General features: G+C 42.6%; 1 protein-coding gene across 3 annotated transcripts in view; it reads right to left on the reverse strand.

The window, feature by feature from the left end:
- ASMTL (acetylserotonin O-methyltransferase like) overlaps positions 1-22,268 on the reverse strand; it is a 66,407-nt gene that overhangs the window by 10,266 nt on the left and 33,873 nt on the right. For all 3 annotated transcript variants that reach the window (XM_066599869.1, XM_066599867.1, XM_066599868.1), the window contains exons 9-11: positions 19,559-19,721; positions 14,231-14,406; positions 2,543-2,660 (exon numbers count right to left, since the gene is read on the reverse strand). In XM_066599869.1, coding sequence (XP_066455966.1) covers positions 2,543-2,660; positions 14,231-14,406; positions 19,559-19,721 — 457 coding nt within the window. The remainder of the gene's footprint in view (positions 1-2,542; positions 2,661-14,230; positions 14,407-19,558; positions 19,722-22,268) is intronic.

Consider the following 22,268-nt stretch of genomic DNA (forward strand, 5'->3'; position numbering starts at 1 on the left):
TAACAGCAGCCTGTTCGACTACAGAGGTGGAGTCTAATAGGCAGAGTTGCATGGCAGACATGGAGGCCTTCGTCAGGCTTCTGGCCGCCATGACAACCCATTGGTATTTTGCAATCACACTGCAGGGTGCTGATGGGTGACAGAAGGATCTTCCTTCTCCTAGCATCTGCTTAAATGCTGCAGTTGCTATTGATTGGCATGAGAGGGGTTAAACTGCCAGGATCTGAGGTTTCTCCGCATCCAGTAGTTAGAGATGCAGCTTGGCTGTCAGTAGTTAGCTAAGCCAGTGGTTCTCAACCTTTTTCAGCCCAGCGCCCCCGAGCCTTACTAGTTAAAACCCAGTCAGAGTTTACCTTGTTACAAAGTTTAAAGTACAAATTAAAATACAGAATACTTTTTTTTGGAAAGTGTGATGTTTAAAGGGGTTGTCCCGCGGCAGCAAGTGGGTCTATACACTTCTGTATGGCCATATTAATGCACTTTGTAATGTACATTGTGCATTAATTATGAGCCACACAGAAGTTATAAGAAGTTTTTCACTTACCTGCTCCGTTGCTAGCGTCCTCGTTTCCATGGAGCCGCCTAATTTTCGGCGTCTAATGGCCAAATTAGACGCGCTTGCGCAGTCCGGGTCTTCTTCTTTTCTCAATGGGGCCGCTCGTGCAGGATGCCGGCTCTGTGTAGCTCCGCCCCGTCACGTGCTGATTCCAGCCAATCAGGAGGCTGGAATCGGCAATTGACCGCACAGAAGCCCTGCGGTCCACTGAGGGAGAAGATCCCGGCGGCCATCTTCAGCAGGTAAGTAAGAAGTCACCGGAGCGCGGGGATTCAGGTAAGCGCTGTGCGGTGTTCTTTTTTAACCCCTGCATCGGGGTTGTCTCGCACCGAATGGGGGGGGGGGGGGGTTTGAAAAAAAAAAACCCGTTTCGGCGCGGGACAACCCCTTTAACAGATTAGCATTCATTGTGATAACAGGTCTCTAAAAATTACCAAAGAAGTATTTCAGTCTGCTAAATATTTAAAAACAGGTTAATTGTGGATACAATAATAAATAGGTTTTATTGCAGAAGAATTTTTCTTGGAAAGCAAACAATAATACATCTTTATCATTCGATAGAAACATACAACGTATAAAGAAAATGCAAGATACACCATAATCCTTAGGCTGGGTCCACACGGGGCGGATTCCTGACGTAAATCTCGCGGTTTGGCCGCAGCGAAAAACCGCGAGATTTCTGCCGGGAGAACCGCTGCTTCAAAACCCGGGCCGGTTTTGAAGCGGCCCGGCTGCTCGCTCTTCCGCCGCGGCCGGGCTCCCATAGATGAGAGCGCGGCCGCAGCGGAAAAAAAAAAAATGATCATGCTGCGGTCGGCAAATCCGCGCCGCAGCGGCGGCTTCTGCCGGCTTAGCCACAGCGGATTTGCCATCCTGTGTGGACGAGATTTCTCAGAAATCTCGTCCACATGGCTGGCTAATCTCGGAATTAGCGGCCGCATGCGGATTTGCCGCGACGAAATTCCGCACGGAGTTTCCGCGGCAAATCCGCCCCATGTGAACCCAGCCTGAATGGTCAGAAGACTAATCAAAATGCAAGAACAAGGAAATTCGAATAATAATAATGTTTGTCACAATCAATCTGTGTCATTAATGGCTGCCTTGGGACTAAAGAGCGGACGCCAATTTCGCGATCTCTGGTTTTATCATCGTCAACCACAGTCTCAAGTTGCCCCTTACACATATCTGAAGTTTGTTTCTTGCTTTTGTGCGAAGCTGCTGAACCACGCTGAAGCCCCTCTCCACTAAGTACGTAGACGGAAAAGCTAAGACGAGCAACATAACTTCCTGCCAAAGGATAGTTAATAATTCTTCCCTTTCACTAGAGATGAACGAGCACGCTTGATAGAGGCAGATACTCGAGCGAGCATCGCTCTTCTTGAGTAACTGCATACTCGTCCGAGCAAATACAGGGGGGGGGGGGGGGGGGAGAGTGAGAGAGATCTCTCTCTCCCCCCCCTTCCCGCTCACCCCTGCGCCCCCCTCCCCCTCCCCACATTTGCTCGGACAAGGTATCACTACTAAGTTTTAGAAAAATGTAGTTACTAGACGGGGAAAAAAAAAAAATAAATAAACAAAGCAAACACAGAACGCCCCCCTACTGCCCCCTCTTTATTCCCCTGCCGCCTTGAGAGGTAAAAAAACACCCCTAGGGGGCAAGAACGCCCACAGCCAGCAATGGAAGAGGGCAGGACAGAGCAGAGCTTAGCTCCGCCCCCATCCAGCCCCCTGCCATTGCAAACACAGGAGTGGAGGAGAGGCAGAGAGCCGGTGAGTGGAAGAAAAGGGGGGGATCGCTTAGATGGAAGCGTATATACACTCGTGGGAAAAAACCCTTAAGATGATGTACGTGCAGGTTAAAAGCCCACTAGTGAGGTTAGGTTGGCAGCCACTAAGGGGTTAATGTGTTAGGGGGTTACAATGCACAGAATGGGAGCCATAAGAGAGATCTACATTGAGAGTGCAGATGTACAACATATTCCTCACCTCCTAAATCACAAGCAGATCTGTACTTGGAAAGGTCAAATGCTGTTACTATATCTCTTGCAGCGATTTTAAGCATACAGTGCATCAACCTCATGGAGCGCTCCTTGCCTTCATGTCCCTTGTGAGAGGCAACAGAAACAAGATTAAGTGGCAGATCATAGAAATAGCAATGTGCTAGCTGAAACAAATGAAACAATATGAAAGCGGTAAAGGCTATAGATTTCAGACCATTCACCTTACAATGTATGATTTTTGTAAAGAGAACTCTTAAAATGGTTATTAAGTTTTCAAAGAACTTGTACTAATATGATATATACAATGTGATAACTAGCAAAAGTGGAAAGCACTTTATTAACCTATAATGAGTTTTTTTTGCTTAAAAATCCTTCTAAACTGCTGACCACTAGGGGTCTCTCTTCATCCTAAATTGCTGTCCTATTGTCAAGTGAGGTTCTCTCTATTACTTGAGTCAGCATGATAGACCAGAGAGTGTAGGAAGAGAAAATCACTGTTCAATGAATTCTATTAGAGCAGAGGGGATGGAGGGAGAAGAGAAGCAAAGACACACATGGACATGCTGTTAGAGTTAACCCTTTCCAATCCAATTTGTATCCTGGTTTTCCTAGGGGGCTTACTCTTTTTCTACCATTATACAATGGTGCTATATGCTGGCTAAAGCCAGGACTGCATGAGGTGACACATTGGATAGGCTCCGACAGCAGAGAGGCTGGCAATATACAGTAAGAGAACGCCAACAGACGTCTTCCAACATCAGAGCTGTACAGCCTTAAATCATAATGTCTTCAGACGTCAGACAGTGAATTGCAAAGTGTTAATGGTGAAGGTTTTACTGCCATTTATTGACATCTACACTGCTCAGCACTGCTTATAAGGTCACTGCCCTTCCTTTTCGCTTTTGTTCAGCACTGACAGGGTAAATCAGGTCTCTGCCTCTCAGTTCACCTGTGGAGTTAATTAGGCATTACTCCCCTATTTAAGGTGAGCTGATGCACTTCCTGGTTGCCTTTGAATTAGAGTTTGTTAGTTTCCGACAATCAGCCTTCATTGATCATTCTGTTCTGTGTCAGTTCTGCCTGCTCTCTTGGTTCTGTTTTGCAGTCTGACTTCTGTCTTGTCTGTGTCCCATCTGCCTCTCTGTCTTGGGTCTGTTCTGTCTGAGGCATCTTGCATAACTGCATCTGTTCTTACATTTATTTTCTGTCAGTATGTCCTTGTCTGTCCTGCATCTGTCTGTCTGCCAGTTCCACCTGGTTCTGTCTGTCTACCAGTGCCGCCTGGTTCTATCTGAGGAGTCAGCTACCAACCACTCCAGGACGGTCATCAGCCTTGGTGGGTTGGTCCAGTGGATCCACATTCTCTGCATTTCCTGTAATCCGTAACACTGCTGTATACTATCCTACATGATGATGTTATGTCTCTGTAAGTTTTACAGACAGAGCAGAATCTGCAGTTCTCTGTGCACAGTTTCTTAAGCTGTCTTAACGGTGACGACACTTCCCACCAGTTCTAAGAGAACAGACAAAATTTACAAGCTGCAGAAGTGGAAAATGATGAAAGATACAAGTCAAATAATGGCCAGATATGGTGTTATTGCTGTGTATGAACATGAGGAATGTGTTCTGAAAAGTCACCTGAAAAGTTAGATACTCTCTAAAGCGGTTATCTCACAAAGACAACCTGACAACAGGCGTCAACATTGGGAGACGAGCCTCATTTGGTAGCTGCCACAGGAAAATTGTAGTATTACATACTCAGTAATCTTCACACTCTTTCATAGTGGCTCTCCATTCTTGTTCATACAACGCATAATACCCCTAAAAAAAAGCTGAACAGCACATGATAGGAACACAGGAACAAAACTACTGCAGGCATACATCTGCAAGTCGTTTATACAGCTTATGGTGCATTTACACGCAAAGGCAATCTTTCAAATGATTGAAAGATTGTCAGTTTTAGCGATCATTTTGCATAAAGTGTTAATGGACACTTATATCCATTAACACTTTATTAGCTTCATTTGTGTGTAAAAGGGCCTCTTGGAACTGTTTGCAGAGCCCAGCATGTGGTCTCAGCTCTGCACATAGCCCCTTTGTTCTCGCAGGGGCTGTCAGCAGAATACAATGTAATCTCTGATTCCCATGGAGAATACAGAGTGCAGTCCCTGTTACCATCTCTCCAGCTGAACAATGGATTTTAAGCTCACCTTATCATCATTCAGCCAAAAAGTAAACAATGGCAGTATTTACACGCAACAACGATCGCTCATTTTGAGCGATCATCATTGCATGTAAATGAGCCTTTAGTGCTGTGGCCAATGGCTCTAAGAGACTACAGGCATCTGCTTAAAACAATAAATACCTATTGACTTCTATGAACACGTTACAACACACTGACACAAAAGTCGCCCCACAGATAATGTTCGATCATTGGGCCCCCAGCACCTGGCTACCCTGCGATCAAGCTTTGAGCTGTGGGATCTGCAGACTGAGGTTTGCTTTTTTATTAGACACTATAAAGAAGAAAAGTAGAAATGTAAAGTTACTGCATGTCCACTATAAACAAATATAGTGGTAAGCGTTTTCTCAAAGGGCTTCAAATAGACGTGAAGTAAGCATGGCTGGCATCCAGGTTTCAGAGGTGTGTGTGTGTGTGGGGGGGGGGGGGGGATATCCAAGAAAAGCTATTAATCTATTACTGTGTCCAAATGTCCAACTATTATCTGCAAACATTGTATAATACAAAAATACAGCAACATAGTTGAATTGGTGGGAAACTTGACTTATGAGGCTTCCCATTTCAAACTGAACAATGAGAAAATAGTTTTTCAACTAACAGGAAATGAGACAAAATAAAAGACACAAATCTTTATAAAATGGGTATTAATGTCTTTACGTGAATCCCCTAGTGTAAATGAATTGAAAAATATCAGGTTTGGCCCAAATGCCATATTCATGATGTCCCTGCACATTTTTTCCTCATGTTGTTTGGTAGTTTGCACTGTATTCAACAGATATGCACAATTTGAAAGAATATGGCACAGGATCTATAACTTTCACAAGCGCATTTCTTCCTAAAATAGTTTTTTTTTATATATTTGTAAGTCAAATACATTACACTTTCATTAAAAAAAAAAAAAAAAAATCTTTGAGCGCACTCTAGTGGCACAAAGTTGTGGTGCAATGAAAATATGCAAGAAAGATGCACATTCTGCTCATGTTTAACTGAAGTATGCCGAGATGGCAGAATTTTTGCCCATTTCCAATGTAGCAAAACCTTGATACCAATCTGATTTGTTTGGCTGGGGAGAAACAGATAATACGTGTGCACATGCTGCTTATGTATTAATGGGGTTTTCCAGCCTGAAGCATTTATTAGAAAAATGTGTTTCAATTAATGAAATGAGATTGGAAGTGTGCATTTCACAGGTGCTTTGGCCTTTAAATAAAGGTGCACAAAGCCCGGTTACTGACAAAGCAAGCCTGGTTCTGTTCTTCTCAAGGAAGAATGGTTAGTGTGAACCAAGCCTCAATGCAAACAACTTTCCGAAGACATGTTACAGAGATCGGTGCACATCCATCCATGGTTGGTCAAATCTACAAACAGATAATTCAGGACTAGATGTCCTTTAAGGTCAATCCCAAAACACAACGGGTAATCCTGAAAAAGGTGGAGAATTAATGGGTAGCAGCAAAAGAGCTACAGTAGACCCTACAGACTGCAAAAATTAGCAATCAAGGCTGAGATCCAGGTAATTCCAAAGGGTTCAATTTTTCTTGCAACTCTATTAACATCACCAGCATTTCAGTTTTTGTCTCTTGTCTCCACCTCCTCTCTCCCTAGACTTTGATATGTAGCAAGTAATCTGATCCATCAGTGAACTGTTAGCTTGACTTGTCTACAAAGACAGGTTTTAGCAGTATTTCATAGTGAACAGTTTAGGGGGAAGGAATGGGAGGAAAGGAGGCTGATAAGTGGAGAAAGCAGCATTTGTCTCTGGTAAGATGTATTACAAAGTTTTTTATACTGTTGTTAGGGATAAAATCCATGTTACGTTAATATGCTGTGGGGCTCCAAATCAGAGGTGGTTATGGCAGCCACCATGAGAAAGCAATAGACACAGGCATCACGGTCGTGTCTTAGAGCAATCTGAGTTTATTTCGTACATTGACTTATTCTTATACAAAAAATAGTAGGCGTATCAGAGGTTGAACTGCTTTACAGAGGTCGACCTGTTTTTCTGGTAAGTGATTTTGTCTTCTCTATAAACAATGCTTTATTTGTTTGTTTGTAGACATCGTGTCTGGTACCCTGATTATCATCACACTCTACATTCTAATTGCATGCCCTACCTAGACAGCAGTACAAAGCATTCCATACAACCTTTTGATCAGTGTAACGAGATAAACAGGATCTTTGAAGACATGATGGACACTTAAGATTACACCTGTACTTAATGTAATTAAGTACTAAGCTAAATGTACGAGCATTTAGCAGACCTTTTCATAGGACACAGAATAGAGTGTACAATTTAGGCCTACAGCCTCCGGAAACGTATAAAGATACATACATATATAAATTAATATGTTCATAACCCTCACAATCCCCCATTTGAAACAGTCCATCTTGAAAAGAGCCTTTGTAGTGGTGCTATCAAGGGTGCTAAGCCACCCCTGCCGGTCTTTCTATCCTCTTCGCCGGATCCCCACTGTTGTTGCTCTTTTACGTATGACTGTTTTAACGATATCGTAGAGGGAGCGATTCCAGATAATTTGCTTGTCTCCGTATCCCACAGAATGTCCATAAATTGCAAACACTCAAAAGAATGAACAAAAGAAACAGTATTAGTAAAGGGTGAAACATAAAATCCATCATCTTTCCTGCAATAGGTGACCATTCAGTAAAAATATCATACCAGTTATACTCTGTGTCTACCTGGATCTTAGTACCTAGGCTGACTAGCTTATCTCCTACCCATACATTTTTCTAATTCCATAAGGGAGAGGTTAGTAACATCCAAATGCTTTTAAAGGTGTTCAGTATCTATCATTAGTCTTACAATTCTACCCAAGGATACTGTCAGAGTTGACATAGGGATAGCATCTGGGTACCAGTAGTACCTTAATGTTGCTTCAGCATCTGACAAAAATGTGTAAGTTTCTGTAAATCAATGTATCACCGATATGTTCTGTATACATCCAGACAATGGAGTGGTGAGATTATACATACTGGTGGTTCCAGTTCGGTTGGCAACAAAGAATATATATTGGGGGCCAACTTCTATCAGCATATAGAAGAAGCAGGTAACACCGTCCAATCACATATGCTGATTGAAGGCTGCTGGAAACATGGCTCATATGCGGCTGTACTCCGTCCGCATGCTAGGCCATCCAGTGTTTCTTCACAGTTCTCTATGCCATGGGTTTTATTTTCACTATAAATCATAGTACCTGTGTACTTGGGCAACCAATATTGTAAAGCATATAGAGGCGGTCCAAACACCACAGGTAGTACTACAGACTTACACATCAGGCTTGTGTCCTTTACATCATAAAATCATTTCCCCAGTGCTATACTCATCAGAGTATTCTACACCATCAGCCCCGGGCCGTATCCAGGATGCTACTGGAATTACATTATTGAGAATATTTCTCCACAATTTTTCATTATTTGTCATCACATCTGACTGCTTTGTCCCTCTCGTGAATCATATATACATATTGCAGGCTACATTGTGTATAGTTCATGAATTTACTCATATTTACAAACAAATCCTTTTAAACTGCAAAACCAGATTAAAAAGCGTTAATACATCCTTATCATATCCTAATGCAAGACATCGGGGGAGGAACAAGGAAGGCATGCATTGTGCCTGAACATTTATCAATCTAGAAACATCCTGTCCTACCCCAGCCATTTTATTCTTCATCACCTCTAAATCTATAGAGTTCAGAACCCCTACACCTGTACCAATTCCCCCTAATAGGGTATCATACCATTTTCGTTTTCCTCTGGTGCAGGGTTTCATTGCCTGAAGAGAAATATTATAATGCAATATGGTTTTCTGGCTCTTTGTGGATGATAAGGGGTGTCAAATGCCTGGGAGTTACCCAGGGCAGACATGAAGTGTTGCATTATTTCACCTGTGAAATGTGTACCTCTATCTGACTCGATTACCTCTGGTACCCCGTATCTGCAGATTACCTTATTCATGAGCTTCTTTTCGGTTACCTGCTCATTTACTTTTGTAACAGGGTACGCCTCCAACCTGAAAAACATCAACAACAAGCACATATTCATACTTCCCAACACGTGGGAGCTGAATGTCGTCAATTTGCAATCCCTGAAATGGGTAGAGTGGTCCTGGCAAGTGCCTTTGTGGTCAATTTACTTCTACCCTGTTGCTTACGGCATAGCTCATGCAAAACTGGACAAATGATGTAGCAGCTACAAAGAACCCAGGGGGCAACCCTTTCTCTCTCAAGCGTAGGTAACATAGCTGCCTTCGATAGGTGAGTCTTTCCATGGATCAGCTGGGCCATCATGGGGTACAGGGATCGTGGTAGGCAAGTTACTGACTGTTTGCCATACGCCACCCTGTTCTACTGCTCTCATATTAGTCCATTTATCTTTTTCTTCTTTGCTGGCTTGTGACTGTAATGTCTTTAGTACATCAATGTTCAAATTTTTATCAAAGTCCAAATCATAGTCTCTGACTTGTGCGGTCAGTATCTTCTTTTCTTCTTTCTTCCACGGCTTGAGGGCCGCTGTCTGCGCTGAAGTCTGCTAGGGCGTTGCCTTTTGCTTCTGCACTGTTGGCTTTAGTATGAGCTTTCACCTTCAGGATTGCTACTTTGTCTGGTAGGAGTAGGGCTTTCATAAGGTTCTGTACTGCTACACCATTCTCAATGGGTTGTCCTACAGAAGTTTAAAAATGTCTGGCCTTCCATATTGGGCCGTAACCATGATCTATGCCGAATACATACCAGGAGTCAGTGTAAATGGTTACCTTCTGTCACTCTACACGCCTCAGTGAGGGCCTTCAGTTCCGCTTCTTGTATTGAGACATGCGGAGGCATTCTGCTTTTAGAGATCTTGTTGTGTGAACATCTGGTGTGGAGTCGTCAATCACCCTGGTACCATCTATAAAATACAACTCAAAATATGTATTAACAAGGGGTTTCAATAACTCTTTAAAACTTAAACTTTTCTTGTTGCATCAATGCTAGACAATCATGCTGATATTCTATTCCAAATAGATCACGTTCTTATTTGCAAAAATTTTTTTAAAAATAGCTGATCTGTAATACATAGATCACCTATGCATCCCCCTCCCCCATTTGATCACCTATGCCTCCCCCTCCCCCATTTGAAACAGGATACTTGATTGGAAGAAGAGTAGCCGGGTTCACCATTGAAAAGAAATATTAAAGGGGGGGGGGCATGAGCAAAGCACATTGCAACCTTATTTGACGAGCTAGAGACAGGTGTTTAGGTTGTACTTGAGTGAGTATACTCTGGATGTCATGAGGGGTGAGAACCACTAGGGGGGGTAGTTCAGGACCAACTCAGAAGACTTGTCAACCCTTACTTGTACTGCTGCCACCGCACAGACACAGGAGGGGGCTCCTCGGGCTACCGGAGTAATACCCAAGTGACCGTGGACGTCCTCCATGTTTTTGCGTCAATACTGCTGTCGCATGAAAGGCCAGGGACGGCAGTATGAGACAAGTCCCAAAAAGGTGCGAAGCTTTGGCAGCAGAAGAAGATACAGAAATGGCTTGAACTGCAGCCCTGCGTCGTTCTGTGAGATGTCTGCCTTCTTGAGCTAGACAACAACCTTTTGTTTACAAAGCTGTAATTTTTCCTTTTTAAGCCTTGCAGCTATTTTCTGCTAAAAAAAATTTTAGAAGAGAAATAGATGCAGATTGACATGTTTCAGATCCTCAACACAAAGCTGGAAAGTCATTAACATATTGCAACAGCACAGTCCCCTCAGGCGGAGTCCAAGCCTGCAGGACAGTTACATAAATGCCCTTTTGTCTGAAAAAGGGCCGGAGATTCAGACTGTCTCCACTCTGGCTTATTATCTATGACCTTAGGGATTCCAATAGACCTTCTACAAAGGCCATACTAAGTACATGTTTGCCCATCTTTTCTATGCCCCTATACCCCAGATCTGACTAATGTTGTTGAAGGCGGGCATAGAATTGTTTTACACTTTCTTCCTTCTCTTTGTGTGATATTAGAAAGAGACAAGGAGGATTCTCTCAAAATTTTTTTTTTCTTTTTTTTTTCCCAATGTTTCAGACAAATTAAAAATATTTTACCACTTCTCAATTCTCTATGATTAATTTAATCCTAATCTGTGCCACAATAGTTTTTCACATAATTTTAGATTATCGTTCCCACTGCCTTCCCTGTTTTACATCTGCTCCTATTCCACCCTCCGCTCCCTGCATCTCTTTCTTGTCCTCATGCTTCCACTCACTAGCCTAGGATCTAGTGAGCATAGGCATAACCGGTTTGTGCCGAGGAGCTCCGCAAGCAGGGCAGCTCTCTCTCCAATCCGGGTTCTGTTGTCCACAATGCCAGCAGGTCCATCCCTCCAGTCCAATGTTTGACCTTGGAGTGGATGACTTGGCATAGGGTGGGGAGGAGACGGTTGGAATTGAGATGAAGGAGGGGGTGAAGATGGAAGAGGGAACTAACCCGACAATGAGAGAACATCTTTGAATTCTTTTCTCATTTCATTTTCAGCTACTGAACAGTATATATATATATATATATATATATATATATATATATATATGTAATACAACATACTTCCTGTATAGCCAAATATAACCAATTCTTAATTCAGATTTCTTTGCAAAGACAAGTAGGTCTTCTAAAGCCCAGTACTCCCCACCCTTTGAAATTTATCTTATCTTCTATAGAACACAGAAACTTGTCCAGACAGATAGCTGTATAACTGGTTCCACTGCCTGTAAACATCTTCTAAACTGCAAATAACCTGGGCTGCCTATTCAAAATGAACTTAGAGTGTAATACACTTGCCCCCCCACCTTACAAAACTGCAAATTCACACTCACTAAGGGGGGTTTTATTCATTCCTATACGGACTGATAATATGTGAAGTAGAAATTGGGATTGTATTTACTGTACACCAGACTTCCAATAATGAGCGAATTATGTATAGATAAGAAAAACTCTTAGTACCGCGGTTTTTACACAATTTGCTCAGAATAGGCTACCCAATGACAAACACAATACAACTTATGCCCATTTCTACCCACATACTGATATTCATCACACTGCGACCACTCAGCGGCCAATATATTATAGGGGGCTTTATTCCACCCTGGCATAATTAACAATTCATCGGATACTTCTTTGTTCTTAGCTACCGACATTTTCATACTATTGCAAATTTTCTTAAACAGCGACATTTTCACACTATGCCAGATTATCACAAGAAATTCTTCAACTATCAGTTTATCAAAATTTTCCTTTAAAACAAACTAGTGTATTACTCTCTGCGTAATCCGGTTCACAGCGCCATTTATGTATTACTGGAAGGAGTAAGACTTAGTTCAAATTACGCTTTATAGAGAGTTAGACACTATAAAAGGTTCATACTGTAGTTGATTGGGACCCTAATAAGTGGGATGGGGACCAATATTCACACCTTATCCTCTTTACCAGCACTATGGCCAATGGCTGGCGGTTTATGTACACCAAGAGGCTTATTATTATTATTTTCTTTATACACTCTTCAAATAAAATACTGTTGTTCATTGAAGATGAATTACACTTTAAATAGAACTTTTGTTATTAATTTGACTAAAGTACTTATCAGGTGTTTCAAGTACACAATTATCTCATATTAATATCTAAATTCAATAATATTCAAATTAACACAACTCAATATTTTTGAATTCCACATATTCCACGAATCTGTATATACATATATACACTGTGGTAATCCTGGGCTATTATCTCACACAACTAGTCTCAGGAATAAAATTAGATAATTAGATGCCCCTCCTTTGGTCACTCCATTTGTTCAAGTGGGAGACTTAACATGGAGTCTAAGAGTGACCTTCACTCTATACATTACCACAATATACATATATATACACCAACATCCACTTAAAATGGAGACACACTTTTCACCTAGGCTGGACTGTGTGGAGGGTGGAGCAAGACCTGTTCCTATTGTTCTTCCCTCCCATCTCCTTACATCACCTAGCCCCACCCCCTGTGGTCTGGCTCAGCATTTGGTCATTTTTGCTTCATTTCGTTTCTGGTTACCGGACAGTACACACCATATAACACAGTCTAACTCTCATACAGGTCCTTCCATTTATACACACACATAAAGACAAAAACATTTGCATGTCAGTTACTAAAGTGTCAGTACTTTTTTAAGTGTCAGTACTTCCTCACTTGTCTAAAAGTGTCGGTACTTCCCAACCCTGCTTATTTCCCCCCGTCTCAACTACTTCTCTTATACCTATAAGAGGATCCCATCAGGGATTTTATCCCCTGAAAATTTTAGGCTTCCCTGGTACAATTTATACCATGCCTTTCAGAGATCGGCAAGCGGGTTTCATATTCTGTACTTCCTCACCCTGCATATTCTGTACACTGACCATGCAAAGTAACAAATAAAGACAATAACAGTTAAACACCCGCACAGCATATTCAGCCCACCATATGAATTCTTAAAAAGCTTGAAGATTTATAAGAGGCATGCACTTCTTACCCCTCGGACAGGAAAGGAGCAGCCAGGAAGCACGGATAGATTGTGGCAAGATAAAACCTTACCTTACTGCGCAGTTTTTGTCAATCCGTGGTTCCGAGTGGCTCCTTATCCCATCTGGGTCCGGGGGGGTTCGAGGTGTAGGTGGTCCTCTTGTTCCATCAAGCCCCACGTTGGGCGCCAATTATGTTAGGGATAAAATCCATGTTACGTTAATATGCTGTGGGGCTCCAAATCAGAGGTGGTTATGGCAGCCACCATGAGAAAGCAATAGACACAGGCATCACGGTCGTGTCTTAGAGCAATCTGAGTTTATTTCGTACATTGACTTATTCTTATACAAAAAATAGTAGGCGTATCAGAGGTTGAACTGCTTTACAGAGGTCGACCTGTTTTTCTGGTAAGTGATTTTGTCTTCTCTATAAACAATGCTTTATTTGTTTGTTTGTAGACATCGTGTCTGGTACCCTGATTATCATCACACTCTACATTCTAATTGCATGCCCTACCTAGACAGCAGTACAAAGCATTCCATACAACCTTTTGATCAGTGTAACGAGATAAACAGGATCTTTGAAGACATGATGGACACTTAAGATTACACCTGTACTTAATGTAATTAAGTACTAAGCTAAATGTACGAGCATTTAGCAGACCTTTTCATAGGACACAGAATAGAGTGTACAATTTAGGCCTACAGCCTCCGGAAACGTATAAAGATACATACATATATAAATTAATATGTTCATAACCCTCACACTGTACTACTCTGGTACTATTATTGATTTATGCAAAGTTTCTTGAAAGCCCATTAACCATTCGAAGTAAAATATTGAGTTTACAGAACCCTCATAGAACAGAGTATATAGGTCTACTACATGACCAAGCGTTCTCACATTTACCTTGTCACAGGTTTTCTTCATGGCTGTGTGGTGCTGGGCTTTTCCTTCTATTACTGAAGATTCAAGATGTGTGAAATAAGACCATGCATGGTCATTTAAGAAAAGAATATATTCGTGGATTGAGAATGTGGCATCAGAAACCAGATATGTATTGGCTAAATTAGTGTTGCTGTAAACTAAAAGAGAAAAGACAGTTTACAAAACAGAATTGGGGCTTTGGTAGAATCTAAACAGAAACCAAAATATTTGCTGCAAATGAAACCTATCAGGTCACCATAATAACATTGTCTAAACACTGTCCATAAGAGGAAACATCCAATAGCAATGTACAACTCACAAGGAATGGAGAACAAAGATGAGTCCTGAAGAAGGACTCCGAATCCCTCCTGGCTTATGTTGGTAAACTCATTTGCTTCAAGGATGGCATGTTAGGATAAAATATTTTACACAGAGCAGTTTTCTCGCTCTGCAGATATTACACAGCCAACAGCAATTAGATTACATAGAAGCCACTGGGCAGAAAGTGGACTGACCCCATCATAGTCAATGGGGTCTAACCGGATCGGCTTGGTTCCATCCAGGAACGAAGCCTTTTGGCGGCGGGGATTCCCCTTTCCTGCTCCCTGAATGGAGCAGGAAAGTGGAATCCCCAAAGAAGGTGTTAAAGCACCCTTAATTCGCCCTTAACACATGGGTTTTTAAGGAATATGGATATCTCCTCCACTTTGCTGTGGCTCATACAGAGTCTGCCAAGAGCTGCTAACAAACAGTAGCTCTTGATCTGGTACATCCAACCAGTCATCAGAATAGCTGCTGTCAGTGATTGTTCAAGTAATCTTGTAGACGTGATACCTTTTAAGGGCTAACAAAAATACATGATGTGAATGTAAGCTTTCAGACCTCAAAGAGTCCTTCATCAAGGCATAATGAAATGGATCCGATGAGGCATCCATATTTTAAACACACATACTTCTGACAAGGCACAGACATAGGCCGGCTTCACACGAGCGTAACGGGCTCCGCAGCGGAATATTCCGCAGTGAAGCCCGTCACGGCGCCCCCCAGAGACCCCATACTTACCAGCGGAAGATAGCGTGAAGACGCTTCCCCGCCTATGACGCGGCAGCGGTAGGCGGAAAAGCGTTTTCACGCTATCTTCCGCTGTGTTACAGCGGGAGATAGCGTGAACGGACGGCTTCCATTGACTGCAATGGAAGCCGTCAGCGCGTACACCCGCGGCAAATAGAGCATGCCGCGGGTGAGGACGGGAGATTGCACGGTGCGAAATTCCGCGGTGGAATTCCGCATCGTGAGCACTGAGCTATTAGGTTCAATAGAACCTAATAGCAGGGGGCAACGCAGCGGATTTTTGCCGCGAATTTACGCGGCGTAAATCCGTTCGTGGGAAGGAGGCCTTAGTGGGATTAATTTGCACTTACAAAAACACAACAGAAATACAAACAGATGTGAAGTTTTTATGGTTCCTGAATTAGTGTTAAGAGATCCTCAGGTCAGCTGCTGTGACACTAAGTTTTCCATCAGTGGTCAATGCCAGGGAAATAAATAGCTGGACCCAGCTTCTCATGGTTATAATATGATGGTTACCGAGTGTTGTGCGGGCGCTGTATACTGAGAATTGCCACTCATGTCCAAGCAAGCTGGTGCTAATGCTGCAGTGATGCCATAGAAGACACTGCTGACCTCTGCACTTATGAGTCAATGCGAACTCCCCCGAAGCTTCAAATCACATCATTTTATCCTATACCAGAGTTGTGCCATTACAGATTAACAGGGACTACCAGTAGGTGCCAAATTATAGATTATACTGTACAAGGAAAGTGCACATTAGAGGCACCTGCCCATTCACGATTAGAGCATCCCTACATGGAAATTAGACACTTGACTGAAGTGCAGCATAAAAATCATATCCATTTTCTCTGGATCAGTTTCTGGGTGAATCAACATTAGGATGAAAAAAACCACGAGCAATATGAGCGACTTCTGAAAAGGCATGGTCATTGGTGCTAGACTAGGATTTCAATATCTACAAACCTTGTTGGGTTTTCTTGTGCAAAGGTGTTCAGAGTATAAAGAGTATGGAGTGATCAAGTGAAAACTTGGAGCGGACATAACTCATAGATGAAAGGGGTCAGAGGAGGATGTCAAGAATTGCTCTGATGAACTGGCAGTGAATCTATGCCACAACTAACTGCTGTGGCTCTGAAGGTCAAAGGGGTTCCAATGTGCTACTGGAGAGGGGTCTCTAATAAACTGTCCATTTACTGTATGTCTTTAAGGCCTCTTTCACACGGGCAACAAAATCATCGCTACAAAACGCATGCATGTGAATCTCTTGGTTTCCAATGGGTTCTTTCAGGCTACAAAAGAACGCTCATGTGAAAGGACCCATTGGAAACCATGGGCTTCACATACATGCATTTTGTAGCGATGATTTTGCAGCCCGTGTGAAAGAGGCCTTTGACTCAAATGTCTTCATTAAGTAACAAGTTGAAGAACATACATATATATGCACATTGTATCAAGGTCTCTTTCAGATAGTATTTTTTCTCAACACCCTCAGGCTGCCTGCACTCGTGTGGGTCAGACCCCGCATGCGGGATTCCCGCAGAGGAGTTAGACCCAGTGGCCCCAGCATACCTCTCCGCTGTCTTCTCCTCTGCTGCTAATGTGCTGGCCTGAGCGCTGGCACACATGCGCAGTACAGAGGGCGCCGCGCCGTCGCTATGGCAATTATGCGTCTCCTGCGACCATTCTGCAATGATGACTGCAGAATGACCGTGGAACGGACCGCTTTCATCGACTTCAATGGAAGTGGGCCGTGCGTCGCCTGCACAAAATCGCAGCATGCTGCAATTTCCACTCCTGGACAGGAAATTGCGTATTCTCATAGCATGCTATGGGCTGGATTTGTGGCAGAATCTCACCCCGGATTTCGCAATGCAAATCCGCCTGTGTGCAGGAGGTCTTAAAACACCTTCAGGAAAGTGATCCCGAAAATCATTTGACTACATTGGCAACAATGTGATGTCATAAAGAGGCAGGCAGCGTCACAGTAGCTCCTTGCTCTCATTTTGGTAAAAGGAATTCACTTTTGACCAAAAGCGGAAAAAAATTTCAAATAGTGATTTTTACCCCTTAATGTATTTACTAACATTTATATGTGCCTATAGCCAATAAAAGATATTTATGTCTCACTTTCAGTTTTGCACATTTTATCACCAGAATAGTCAGCAATTTTTTAAAGTATTATTAAAGTTATTGCTTCATTCAGCAGGACGCGGGTCCCATCACTTTGGCGTTCGAGTGGTAATGTTGGCGGTGATTAGTAATGTGGAGGGTGATAAGTGTCAACTTTTATAGTAGCCAAAGCAAATTCTTCACAGAAATCAATAAAACAAAATATAAGAAGTTAGACGTGAGCTGCAGATTTTTACGTACAATGGTCCCTGGAAATATCCAGTCGGGTTAAATAGCTGCTTAGTATAGAACAGAGCAGGAAAACAATTAATTAGGGTGTTTTAAGGACACGTAATATAACAGCCGAAGTCTGCTGACCAGTCCGCAGGGCGACGGCAAGTATTAAGAAAAGAAATGAGGGACCTGCTTGCAAGAGCTTATAGCCTATGAGAAAACAGGGTGACAAGGAGGTACCAATGCTTGTTCTGTGCACTCGTGTGTATGTATTATATATATACATACACACACACACACACACACACACACACACACACACACAGTAAAGCTGTATGAGCCGGTCACCAGCCAGAATTTGCGCACGTACAGATATGAAGTCATTGGCGTGTATGATTTGTGCGGGGTATAGAGGGATGATGGTGGTCAGCTTATGAGGGAAAATGCACGCGGGAGGGATGTGACGAACTGGACCTTTTGGACGATCAAGGCTTTGGCTTTTAGACATCGGGGAACAAATGCCACAAGGTGGCAAACATCCTCCATACTTAAAGAATACTATTGATGTTCTATCCTCAAGATAGGCCATCGATATTTGATTAGCTGGGGTCCGTCACTTGGGACCCTGACCGATCAACTAATTGTGTGCCTGCTGACAGTGCCGCAAATACACAGGGGTTGGAGTGGAAGCAACGTAAGACTCTGCTTCGACCTGTGTGTAGTGGCTAGCGCTCTTAACTACAGGCTTGCATTGATTTTTTGAGGATTGGTCATCAATAGCATTCTCCCTGGGAAAACCCCTTTAATTTGACCCACGTCCGCTGCAGCAGCTGTCAGTTGGTGCACATTTTGAGGATAAATAGGAGCAGATGTCACAGCCCTTTCCAGCAAAACCCAAACTTATTCAATGGGGTTAAAGCGTAGGGCATTTGGGAGCCAAGGCAGTGTGGAGAAGTCATTGTAGTGTTCCTCCAACCACTCCTTAGTGATAAGAGCTCACTGACACGGAGCGTTGTCCTGTTGAAAGATGGCATTGTGGTGGTGGGGGGGGGGAGACTTCCTGAAGGTATGGGTGCAAGTGGTCAGCCAACTAGTCCCAGTAGCATCCACCATTCAAGGATTGTGGTACAAGTATTGTAATACAGCTCACCGGCGGGATGGATGGACTTAATTGGAATCAATCCACTAAAGTAGAAAGAGAAGTTTCAACATCCTTTAAAAATCACATCTTTATTTCATAAGATTAAAATCCCATCAAGAAGGACATACAGACAGATCCGATTTATGGCGCATTTCAAGCTGTCATGCAGCTCTGTTATTCATAGTCATTGGATAGACATATCAGGGTAGTCTTTTCGGACAAAAAGATAAGCCTGGGTGCTGTATTCAGAACAGACTGGAGATGAGAGTGTTTAGTGAGGGGAAGACAGGTCGGTAGTGAGTTGCAGTAGTCAAGACAAGAATGGATGAGGGTAACAATAAGTGTCATGGCTCATCCAAAGTGATGGGGCTACTGAACCTACGTACCACAACCCCAGGGCACTTACATTCTAGATATCTGTGGAAGCATTAAACAACATGGATAGTAGTACTTCGATATCCTTGTGATATGACATGTTAGTGTAGTGGGTACGCCCTTTAAAAGCACACAGTGGAACACTATCTGGGGATCTGGATTTAACAAATTCACCTTGCATGTCAGCAACCAGGCATCAAAAATTAAACTCTAAGCTCGGCCGCAGAGGAGAACGAGTTTGAAGTTTAGCAATATTCGTTTCCCTTGTGAAAATCAATTGCACACAGGAATGCTACCATATCCTGATAGATTTCTGGCTCTCATTTTAAGGTCTTGAAGACTATAACATTACATAGAAATAAATTACCACTAAGATTCACCTTGATGAGTGTTCTCCAGCAGGCCAAGGGCAACACAAGCATCAAGAAGTCTTTTAGTTCCATGTACAGAAGCATTAATCTTATCCGCAATTTCCATGGCCTTCAGCGCACCTTTATCTTTCAACTTATCAAAGACCTTCAGTTTAGATGCTGCAAACAATGTCTGTAAACAGAAGACAAGTAGAGGAAATCAGAGTGCTGGACATTTATCTCAGCCGCGCACCCGGACAAGGTTTAGGCTGTCCCATTAGGTGTTAAATAAATAACATTTAGCTACATGATACAATAAAGAGTATCATGTTAGAGCCCCTCCTGAAATGTAGCCACATATGTACTTTGTATGGCCTTTTTATGCAGGTTTTACATGTTTGCACTCTTCATGTGTTTAGATTACAGTAGTTATAAAATGTGGTTAATAGCATCGAACTTTTACAGGAACATTCCTTTAATTCCAGCAGTAATAGGATTCAATAGATCTAAATTTTGAGATACTATGGATTATTATTGTGGAAACTATTGGCCATAAAAGCGAATGACACAATTAGAAAGCGCCAACGTAAAATCTGCCACTAATGTTCTTTCTTTTTTTTCCCATTTGTTTCATTTAAACACAGTTGTTAAAGAACAGCATATACAAGGATGTAGCATTAAGGCCTCATGTCCACGGGCAAAAGAAGAATTAAAATCCGCAGCGGATTTTAACTCTTCTCCTGCCCGCGGATCCGCTTCCCATAGGGATGCATTGACCACCCGCGGGTAGATAAATACCCGCGGATGGTCAATAAAAGTGATTTTTTTTTAAAACGGAGCATGAAAAAATCTGGACCATGCTCCATTTAGGTGCGGGTCTCCCACGGGGACGGCTCCCGCGGGCTTCTATTGAAGCCTATGGAAGCCATCCGGATCCGCGGGAGACCAAAATCGAAATTTACTCACCTGCTCCAGGTCTTCTCTTCGCCACGGCTTCATCTTCTCTCAGTCGCGGCCGGATCTTTTTTCTTCGGGCCGGCGCATGCGCGGGGCACGTCACCGACGTTATCCTGCGCATCCACCGGGCCGAAGAAAGAAGATCCGACTGCGACGGAGAGAAGATGAAGCCGCGGTGAAGGGAAGATCCGGAGCGGGCGAGAGGTGAGTTAATTCTTATTTTTATGCCTCATGTCCGCGGGGCAGGAGGGACCCGCTACGGATTCTACATGGAGAATCCGTAGCGGGCCTGATTTTCCCCGTGGACATGAGGCCTTAAGATACTTACAAAACATCTTGTCTTTCTGATTTAACTGACAATAGTGTAATATCAAGGAGAAGAGATTTCTGTTATAGCAAAACATTAAAATCCATTAACTAGTAGATTTGCAAACTTAAACTCAAATTCAAATCACTAATATTCATTTTATAATTAAAGATCTATTGCATACTGCCTAATGATTTATATGCCGATTCCATCAGTTGTAGCATAAGACACTTAGAAACCTTTGTGCTGACATTTTTTGATTATTTACTAAATGCAAAATGAAGCAACTTGATGTAGAGTATGCGCAACTCCTTCACAAAACTGTCTGTCCAGCTGCTTTGGACATAGATCCAAGGGCACACTGCTCCTGGCTTTGTCAGCTCTCTCCACCTTCCTTCTCTCAGTTTTAGAGACAGCAACAGAAAGGAGGAGGAGTTTGTACAAGGGAGATCAGCATATACAGAGGGACGGAAGCATCCACGTTTGCAGGAAGGGCAGATCACAATGTACAGTCAAACCTCTAGTTTCATTGTCTTCTAGTTTAGCCGGTTTCCAGTTTCACAGATTTTTTTCAAGCCAGAATTTTGCCTCTAGTTTCCTGGCTGCTTTTAGTTTTATTGGCGGCTGCCGACCCACGTGATCTCCTGCTCAGCATCTCCTCCTCCTGATGCCGAAACGCTACCCACCCTTCTCCAGCGTCGCTGTGGGAGCTAGTAAAACAATACTGTAGTGTAATGTAAGTGGCCATGTTTACCCAGATAACACAGTGATAACTTAGGACAGATAACACAGTGATGTCACCTGCAGTTCTATGTAACACCACAGAGAACACAGTGATAACGCTGAGGACAGATGCAGTAGATGTGACCTGCAGTCCTATGTAACAGCGCAGTTAAGACACAGTAAGATGTTCAACAACATGTTAAATGTTCATTTACTCTTTACAGTAGTATTTTATATTAATGTATTATTGTACATTGTTTTTTATTGGTATTAAAAGCCATATTTATTCTCTATCAAATGTGGTTTGGTGTGTTTTTTGGAATGTCTAGAACAAATTAATTGGATTTACATTGATTCCTATGCCTCATGTTTCATTGGTTTCAAGTTTGGCGGATTGCCTTCGGACGGATTTCCAACGAAATTAGAGGTTTGACTGTACTGTATTAGAATGTACAAATAGAGGAAAACATGGGGTTAAAGAAATCACATAGCCTGTGTAAAGAGAGCAGCAACATCCTAGACAGAGATCCTCACATGCAGCGTGTATTAGGAAAAATATACCTGAAACAAGTAGCAGGTTGCAAAGTGCATATCAAGGAGCTGAAAATTAATAAAGAATGAAGACTGCAGCATGAAACATTGTTTTTTTTTTTAACTCAAGGTAACCACTAGCATAGATTTTTCCCATGTCAAAAGGGGCCATAGCTTTTATAGGGTTTATTTGGGCTTTTAAAATTGATGGCCTATCCTGGG

This window comes from Eleutherodactylus coqui, chromosome 4 (assembly GCF_035609145.1).
Source record: "Eleutherodactylus coqui strain aEleCoq1 chromosome 4, aEleCoq1.hap1, whole genome shotgun sequence".
In the NCBI taxonomy this organism is placed as follows: Eukaryota; Metazoa; Chordata; class Amphibia; order Anura; family Eleutherodactylidae; genus Eleutherodactylus; species Eleutherodactylus coqui.